Source organism: Leishmania martiniquensis, chromosome 23, assembly GCF_017916325.1.
Source record: "Leishmania martiniquensis isolate LSCM1 chromosome 23, whole genome shotgun sequence".
NCBI classification, from domain to species: Eukaryota; Euglenozoa; class Kinetoplastea; order Trypanosomatida; family Trypanosomatidae; genus Leishmania; species Leishmania martiniquensis.
In genome coordinates, this window is record NC_090158.1 from 616,005 (window position 1) to 625,000 (window position 8,996).

The window sequence follows — 8,996 nt, forward strand, 5'->3', positions numbered from 1 at the left end:
AGCCCCGCCAGAGATCATCGGCCTTCTTCGCGCGTCTCTGTGCGGCAACGCGTCTCGCGCACTCTTATGCGCATGCCGAGCTTCAATTATGCTCACCAGGACGCAGTTTGTTGATGTGCACCGATAGCTCCGCCACTGGCCCTCATTCAACCCCTTCTCCCCGCTCTGAGCCCTCTCTGCGGCGAGCCACTGAGCAAACGGAACGGCTAGAGGCCGCTCGTTAAAAAAATCAGAGGCACCTTTGGCACTCACGCATCCTTTCCGTCATCATTCTTCTCTTCGCTTTTCGCCTTCGCGCTATTGTCAGCCCATCCCCCATTTTTCTCTTTCACCGTTTCTTTTTCTTTTCGTCTCTCACTGGCCGCCGCCTCCTCCCGTAGCTTTGCGTCGGCTCGCGCGTGTCTGCCGCGAACTCGTTTCCTACGTGAGTCTCTCTTCCTCACCTAAAGTAGCCGAAAGGCCTCTCTCTCACACTCTGAAGGGCGGGAGGGGTGAACGAGAGGATCTCCGGGGGGAAGCCGCAGCAACATTCACGCATCCAGTGTGCTTAGTTTCGAGTGCGGGACACTTGCACGCACGCGCGCGCGCTCACACAGAGGGGGAAACAGGCGCCTCTCCGCATTGCTCCTCACGCGCACGTTGGTGGTGTCTGTCTCGCTCGCTCTCCCTATATACATATTCGTAGCTGTTCCTTCTGATCTCTTTCATCGCTTTGGTTTCCCCTCTGACTCACTGGTCACTGCGCCGCTTTCCATCGAAGAGGCCACTTCGCTGTCTTTTTTTTCTGCTCGGCCGCTGGACCCGACCGGCGCCCTTTCCCAGCTCTCCATCTTCGCGCACTCTCTTCGCATCTTGTGACTTTTCCGTGCCGCTCACTCACGCACCCTGTGCCCTTTACCTCCCTCCCCCGTCTCTTCGCGAGGGCTTCGTTTTCCGGCTTTGAGGAACCGTCGCGGGTACGCGCACCGCCGCAGGCGCATACAGACCGATTTGCAGTCATGGACCGCGCGTTTGACCTCGTCGCCTCACTCCTCCCGGTCGACCGGGCGAGGATAACGCACCAGATGCCCGTCTTTTGGCTCATCCTCACCACTGGCGGCATCTTTATGTACCTCTTTTTCTCGTCGGTTTCCTATTTTCTGTATTTCCGAAAGCTGAAGCGGCAGTTCTTCCCAAAGACAATCGATCCCGACGATGCTCGCAAGTTGCGGGAGCAGGTGCGGCACGAGATTTGGATCGCGGTGTGCTCGATCCCGTTCATGGCGTTCCTGATGATGCCGGCAGCGACCTTCTCGTACCGCGGGTACAGCAGGCTTTACGACAACATCTCCGACTACGGCTGGACTTATTTTCTCCTCTCGCCATTGCTGTTCTTCTTGTTCACGGACTTCATGGTGTACTGCTTCCATCGAGGGCTGCACCACCCGATCATCTACAGGCACGTGCACAAGCTGCACCACACGTACAAGTACACAACGCCGTTTTCGTCGCATGCCTTCAACCCAGTCGACGGCTTCGGCCAGGGTGTGCCGTACTACATCTTTGTGTACCTGTTCCCCCTCCACAGCGTCCTCTTCATGGCGCTGTTTGTGGCCGTGAACTTCTGGACAATCTCAATCCACGACCAGGTAGACTTTGGTGGGCACTTTATTAACACGACGGGGCATCACACAATACATCACGAGCTGTTCAACTTTGACTACGGCCAGTACACGACCGTGTGGGACCGCCTGGGTGGGTCCTACCGCCCTGCTGAGCAGACGCATCAGCTTTCGTCTCTTCTGCATGCAGGCGATCCGAATTACACAGACCCCGTTTACGCGACCTACCACGAGGAGAGGGGCTTTCTGGCAGGTCGGTTCAAGGAGGAGGCTGCCGCGCGTCGCTCCAAGAGGATCGACGCGTAGTAGATGGAGCGGCCGCTGCAGAAGTACGCACGGGCAAGCGCAGAGTTGCTGCACTATTCTTTTTTCACTTCTCTCTTTCTCTTCCTGTCCCTCGGGAAAGATGATTGAAATCGTTCCGCGCACGGGCCAACGCTCATCCCATGCCGCGAATCGGCATGAATTCGTATTCTGTCAAGTATAATTGTCTGTGTGTCTGTCTGTGTATGTGCTGGGGGAGGGAGGGCGGAGAGCGGCGTGCACTCGGAAAGCGCTCGTGCACGCATGCGCACGTGCGTGTCTCTCATGGCGCCTCCTCCTCGGGGCGCATTCTCTTCCTCGTTTGCTGTGCGTCGTCGTTCTCTGCTCTTTTTTGTTTGAGCTCCTCCCCCACCCCATTGCCGCCCCTCTGCTCTCCCTTTCAAGACGTAAGCGGAGTGCGGAAAAGAGAGGGGCGGAAGCGTGCCTGTGTGGGCGGTGGTGGAGTGAGGTTGGACGGCTGCATCTCCACTGGAACTCGGTAGTGTGAAGAGGATGTGTAGGCGGGGCCACGTGAGTGTCCCTGTGCGCCTCTGCGTGTGCAGCGCGCCTGCAAGCCTGTCTTTTACTAACTCTTCTCACTGTCTTCATCTACTCCTCATCTCCTTCACCGTGAGGTATGCGCACCCGCACAGGTGTACTTATATCTGTGTGTGTACGTGTGCACGCGCCTGTAAGAGCCCCCCCAAAAAGTGGAGGACAGGGAGGGGAAGAAGGGGGGGCGGAGCGTGCATCCGCTGACAGTGTGCGCCACGCACGCGCACGAACACTGCCAAGCGGAGGAGGCAATTCGTTCTAAAATCGAAAATTTTTTTCTGTTTACTCATGTTCCCCTTCACCCACCCTCTCTTGCTGCCCTTCAACAGCGTTTCTCTGCAGTCATCTGTTACCTCTGCGCCGCTCCCCCCTCCCGCCCGTGTCCGCTGTCGGTATGGTGTCCTCTGTAGAGAAGGATATTGCGTGCCGAGGGGGAGAGGGGAGGTGGGGGACCGAAAGTGGCGTGAGAGCCACAAGAGGGCGACGTGAAAGAGCGTCCGTATGTATTACCGTCAGCAGTACTGCCCCCCCCAGTCCCCTTCACACACATTCACGCACGCACAAAGACAGACAGACACAGGCACACCCTCCCTCCTCATCTCGCTTCAATCCGTTTCGCATTGTTTTGTGTTTGTGAGCGCTTAGGGCGAAGCATCTTTGTAATTTTTTCTTCAGTTTCTCTCGCAAACTGCCTGAGCATCTTCGAAGAGAGAGAGCGCAGAAGGGCGACGGAGGAGGAAAGGGGGTGCTGAGGAAGAGATGCGCATGTAAAGCTGCACTGCGCCCACCGACTCAGCCGTGGTGGCTGGGACGGTGATGGAGGTGGAGAGGAGGGCCGGACAGTCCCTCCCCCTCCCCCCGTCTTTCTCTAACCCGCTCTTCCCTCCTCCTCCGTTCTATTCCACTTCTCGTGCGAGACGCGCAGGCTCTGCCGTCACTGTTACCGTTCCATGACGTTCCCCATTCATTGCAGCTGTACGTAAGCGACGACGTCGTCTTCCTGCACACAATGAGTGCACCTCTTTTACCTAAGAGAATTAAGGCGGGACTCAGGCGCACGGTATAAAAGAAAACAATCACGCAAGCAAACTCAGAAGCCCTCCCTCTCCCTCCCCACTATGGTGAGCCGTCGGTGCACGCGTTGAATGCATTGCCCCAATCGCGTGCTCTCTCTCGTCCTTCGGAAGGCGGGGCTGTGTGCGTGGCATGGCAGCATCGCTGCCGCTGCTGCCGCCCCCCTTCCCCCTCTCCGCCATCTCTTCTCCCTTTCTCCGCCCCTTCCATATATATATATATATGTCTTCTGCACGCACGCACGCATCTCATGTGGGCGCACGCGTCCCATCTCGAAAGTACGCAGAGTTCCTTTCGCCCCCTCTCTCCCCCTCTCACCATTCCCGCACAGCTTTCTCTCTCTTCTTCGTTGTGCTGTGCAATTGTGTATCAACCACATCATCAGTCCGTGAGGTCGTGCGCGTGCCTGAATCTGCCTGCTACACATAGTTGCCATCCGTGTAGTGGAAGCAGCAACAACGAGGGTTTCACAGACACGCAGCCACGCATCCACGAACGGGACCGCGGAGGAGACGCATGCATGGCGCACAGCAGGACCGATCGGCTTCACATTATAGAACGCAGTAGAGGCAGTGGCAGCCGTGTCTTGTAAAGTGCCCTGACGCCCCGAAGGCCGAGGTGGGGAGTGGGAGAAGTGGGAAGTGCGAAGGCTGCTTAGCTCACTTGCGCTGCCGTTTCTCACCTCCTCTTGTTGCCCTCCCACCTAACCCGCCCGTCAGCACTCCGTTGGGAAGGCGGGGGTGGGTGGGGGACTATCCGTCCTCGCCTGCTCTTTTCTGCCGCTTTTCCAGTTTTGCTCGTTGCTGCGCTCCCCCCATTTCGCCCCCTAGTTGTGCTCTCTCCACGCCCGCTCAGGCGGCGGCGGAGGCACGCCGGCACACATACGCGCGCGGGCACCGCAACTGCCGCCTTATTTCCTTCTCTGCCTGCTTCGGCGCGCGCGTGTGTTGACGGATACGCAGTCTGCCGTACTGCTCCGGCCTTCTCAGCTGCCGCGCGGGGTGGGAGGGTGGGGGGAGGTGTGAGAGAGGAGGGGGCCCTCCCTGGTGCTCGTTTGAGTTTGTTGCTGCTGCGCCCACGTGACCCCTTTCATTGAAAAGGACTTCCGCTCACTGCCGTACCCCCCCTCTCCTCGCACTTTCTCCCCTTGAGGACACGATGGCGATGACAGAGGCGAATATGGACTGCCTACAGTGGGTGGAGCGGCACCTGCAGGAGACCCTTCGATGTAACATAGCCGAAGAGCTCACGAATCAGCATTACTTTCTTATCAATGAGTTCCTCATGGGCGAAGACGCACAGTACCGCGTGCTGTTTGCGTACTACGCGGAACCCACAGTGACGGCTTCTCGCCAGCGGCGTGATGCGGAGAGACGTCGCACCACCTTCATTGGCAACGGCAGCAAAGCCGCCAGCCCGGCCTCCCGGCGGCAGGCAAAGGGCAGCGTCACGGGCCTCAACTGTAGCCGCCACGCCAGCGATGACGAAGACCACGCTGAAGGGGCGACCTCCTCTTCGTATGAGGCCTTCGCCCGCGCAGACGGAAGCGAAGCCTCGAGTGAGAACGACTTGGGTACGGCTGGTGGGCCGCAGCCTGCAAAGCTGCAGCTCGTCGCTGGTCTTCCTGAGCTTGCCCTCCGCGGCACGCAGCCTGGGGTCATCACGGACGTGCTATACTTTGTGCGCCTTGACGCTGAAAAGGCGTTGCTGCGCGAGACGCTGGAGAACTATGTCATGTGGGGCACGTTCCGCGGCAACTACCTGCTCGACAGCTTCCTACGAACTGTGCGCCAGATGATCCTGCCGACGTTTTTGCACAACCAGTGGCCGACGAGCATCAAGAAGGACGTGCAGACGGCGCTGCACCGATTTATGGCGACGGTGGTGGAGGACGTGAACAGCTTGAAGGGCCGAACGGTGCTCTACGTGCCGCACGATTTGCCTTTTAGCGACAAGGGTGAGGCGCACACGGATCATGAACTTGTGCAGCGCTACGAAGCCACGGTGATCCACTGGACACGGCAGATCAAGGCCGTCGTCAGCCAGCGCGACACGGCCAACACTGACGACGAAGACCATGCCGGTCCGCTCGAGGAGATTCAGTACTGGCGGGCGCGGGCGCGGGACTTAGGTAACATTCGCTGGCAGCTGAACCGCGACGACGTGGCGGCTGTCGTGAAGGTGCTGAAGGACGCAAAGTCTTTCTATTATCTCGAGCCCTTTCTCGGCCTTCGAACTGACATAGAGCGCGGAACTGAGGAGGCGTATGACAACCTGCGCTACCTGTGCACCCTCATCGAGCCCTGTGAGCGCCTTGCCAAGGCGGAGCTGCGCGACATCCCGCGGTTGGTACAGGACGTGCTCAAGAATGTGCAGCTGATCCTCATCTTCTCCAAGTTCTACAAGAAGGAGAACATCACGCGACTGCTGCGCATGGTGTCCAGCGAGATCATCGGCCGATGCAGCAGCCGCATCAACGTGCGAGCCATCTTCGCTGGCGATGTTGCGGAAAGCATGAAGGCGCTTGAGGAGAGCATGATCGCTGGTGAGGCGTGGTTGACGGAATGCCGTCGCATGCTGGCTGCAACCCAGCGCCGCTTTCGCGTTGAAAAGGGTGAGAAGCTGGAGCTTGACGAGTCATTCCTGAACGAGATGGACGGCTTCGTGCGCCATCGCTGCCAGAATCTCCGCGAAATCTGCCTTAGCCAGCTTCAGTTTGGCTTCACCGCCACAGCTGGCAGCGAGGCCAGCGGCGATGGGCCCATCGTCGCGTCGATCATGCGCAGCAGCAACCCTGCCCTTTCCCATCAACGCCTGAGCCGCCGCACCAAGGTATCGGGGCTTGGTCGGGGGCAGATCCCCGCCGGCTTCCCGCTCAGCGTACCGGAGCTGGACGGGGTGATCAGGCCGCCGTCCGAATTATTTGAGGGCAAGCTGCCCATCTTCCGTGGCAACAAGGGCCCGGAGCTCGAGTCGCAGCTTATGGATATCCAGCGCGCGTTCAAGGCCAAGATGGAGGTGCTTCGCCACTTCACGTACAACGTGCTAGACGTCAAGGCGACGCAGTGGGTGGACGACTACCGCGCACTCAAGACAGACATCGACAACCTCGCGGTGATGATGCGCCAGATCATCACTGCCGCCTTTGACGCGGTGGCATCGGTGTCTATGGGCGCCGAGGTGATCGAGGCCTTCACCCTCATCAGCAAGAGCGAGGAGCTCCTACTGCAGCTTGACCGCAACACCGACCGCGTCTTCCGTCTCTTTACTCAGCACATCAAATCTGTACGAGCCGATGTGCAGCGGTACTTTGGCCGCGTGCCGCCCCTCTTCTACCGCCATCCGCCGCTCGCTGGCCAGGCGGCGTGGGCCACGAACCGCTTGAGCTTCATCACATGCCAGTACGAGGCGCTGCGCCGCTGCTACGCCTTGCCGAGCTCTCCTGAGAAGGACGAGGCGGTGCAGCTGTACGAGGGGCTCGAGCGCACGCTACGCGAGATGGCGCGTAAGGAGTACATCGAGTGGACATCAAAGGTACCGGTGAAGCCGGCGGAGCTGTTGGAAGACTTCTTGCTGGCGCAGCGTCCCGGCACCGGGACGGACCTCGAGCACCCTCCGCTGTACGACGTGAACTTTCCGACGAACCTGCTGCTGCTCTTTGCGGAGGCGCACAGCTGGCAGCGGATGGGGGAGGTGGTGCCGCCGGAGGTGGCGGAGATGTGCACCCGTGAAGAGCGGCTGCGTCTCTACCGTGAAAACGTGTCAATGGCAGTGCGGCTACACAATGCCTCGATGCGCTCGTTGAGCAGCGCGGAGCTGCGTCTCTTTTCACTGCGCATCGAGGCGATGGATGCGAAGTACCTGCCGGGGCTGAACAAGTTGTGCTGGAACTCGCAGGGCATCGTAGAGTACTTCGTGCGCGAGTGCCGCGTACAGGCGGACCGCGTGCAGACGATTGTCGACGACTTCAAATTCTGCGGCACCTTCATCGACTACCACTGCGGCCTCATCGCCGACACGCCGGCGGTGCTGGTGGAAAAAAGGTCATCTACACTCCGGACGCGTTCGTGGAAAAGCAGAGGGCCTACCGCGCTGCTGTGACACAGAGGGTGGCGAAGATATACGAACTCATCGTGCAGAAGCTGTACAGAGTCTTCCAGTACTTCCGAGAAGACTACACGGCGAGCGAGACGGTGCGTGCCGAGTGGCACGAGTACATGGAGCGGGTGGAGATAAAGGTGGAGGAGGCGCTGCGGATGATGGTGAAGCGTTCGCTGCTGACGGTCGAGCGGGTGCTGCCGCAGGAGAGCAGTGAGGATCGGCTGGACGAGCGCGTGTTCCGGCTGAGCGTCAGGATAAGTGTGGCGGCGGATCAAAAGCCTCTCATCCACGCCACGCCGTCGGTGCAGGAGCTCTCGCAGCTCGTGAACGACGTCTGCAAGGCCATTATCGGCGTTGTCCGCGGCTTGCCGCGGTTGGAGGAGTCGATGCAGCAGCGCATCTCGAGCGAGACGGAGGCCTTCCTGGCCGAGCACAACACCGCCGCCGTCACCTACGCCCACCCCGGCGGGGCCGCCACGCTCGCGGTGCGCGGGACCTATTACGAGTACATGACGAGGGACCAAGAGACGATTCTGACTCTGGGACGCATCCAAGAAGCCTTCATAAGTATTTCGGAGAAGGTCCGCGACAAACTGAACCAAACGTGGCAGCTGCACCAGTCCTCCACGACGGACAATCTGTGGACGACGCAGCGGCAGGACCGACGCATCAAACAGGGCTGGAAGCTCGAGGACTACCGCATCAATATGGATCACGTGGCTCAGCGCCGAGAGGGCATCGAGAAGCAGGAGGTGTTCTCCGACGTGCTCTTCTTGCAGCTCGACTTCACGAAAATGAAAGAGACGTTCCGGGCGCAGTGCCAGTTTGTGATCCAGCACTATCACGCCCTCCTCTATGCCGAGGCGAAGCAAGGGCTCGACAACACATACAAATCCTTCAAGTCCACAACGGAGACCCTCTCTCGCGAGCCCAAGACGCTGGATCAGCTGGGCGAGCTGATGAGGCAGTGCACTGTCGCCCTCGACGCGCTGCCGTCGGTGGAAGGACAGTTCGACATGCTATCGCAGAAGTTCGCTCTTATTACGAGCGAGGCGTACAACTTTGGCGGCGTAGACGCGGCAGATGTGACGCGGTGCGAGGAGTTACCGGAGGCGTTTGAGAAATACACGGAGCAGCTAAAGGAGATCCGCAAGCAGCTCGACGTGTACAAGGAGCAGTTCCGGGTCGAGGTTGAGACGGAGCTGCGCACGCTGGCCTCGAAGAGCTTTGCGCTGCATCAGGAGGTGCGCGACGAGGCGCCGACGTCGTGGTCCCTGACCACAGCCACGGCTTTTGCGCAGCTGGAGGCGCTGGAGCGGAAGGCGGTGGCGCTTCGCGAGCTGGAAAAGGGCTTGCAGAAGG

At 59.6% G+C, this 8,996-nt stretch overlaps 3 protein-coding genes across 3 annotated transcripts in view; all 3 read left to right on the forward strand.

Moving 5' to 3' along the window:
• Positions 1-998: 998 nt before the first annotated feature.
• On the forward strand, positions 999-1,907 carry LSCM1_06147 (uncharacterized protein; the record flags this gene model as incomplete). The annotated part of the gene is made up of 1 exon (XM_067323579.1): positions 999-1,907. The coding sequence occupies one exon, from the start codon at positions 999-1,001 to the stop codon at positions 1,905-1,907; it is 909 nt and encodes a 302-aa protein (XP_067178684.1).
• A 2,784-nt stretch (positions 1,908-4,691) lies between these two features.
• LSCM1_06148 (uncharacterized protein) lies at positions 4,692-7,634 on the forward strand (the record flags this gene model as incomplete). The annotated part of the gene is made up of 1 exon (XM_067323580.1): positions 4,692-7,634. One exon carries the CDS (start codon positions 4,692-4,694, stop codon positions 7,632-7,634), a length of 2,943 nt encoding a protein of 980 aa, XP_067178685.1.
• A 116-nt stretch (positions 7,635-7,750) lies between these two features.
• LSCM1_06149 (uncharacterized protein) overlaps positions 7,751-8,996 on the forward strand; it is a gene marked incomplete at both ends in the record, with an annotated part of 11,226 nt that continues 9,980 nt past the window's right edge. Inside the window, one exon of the mRNA XM_067323581.1 lies at positions 7,751-8,996. This exon is cut by the window's right edge and continues 9,980 nt beyond it. Within this exon, the coding sequence (XP_067178686.1) occupies positions 7,751-8,996 (1,246 nt within the window).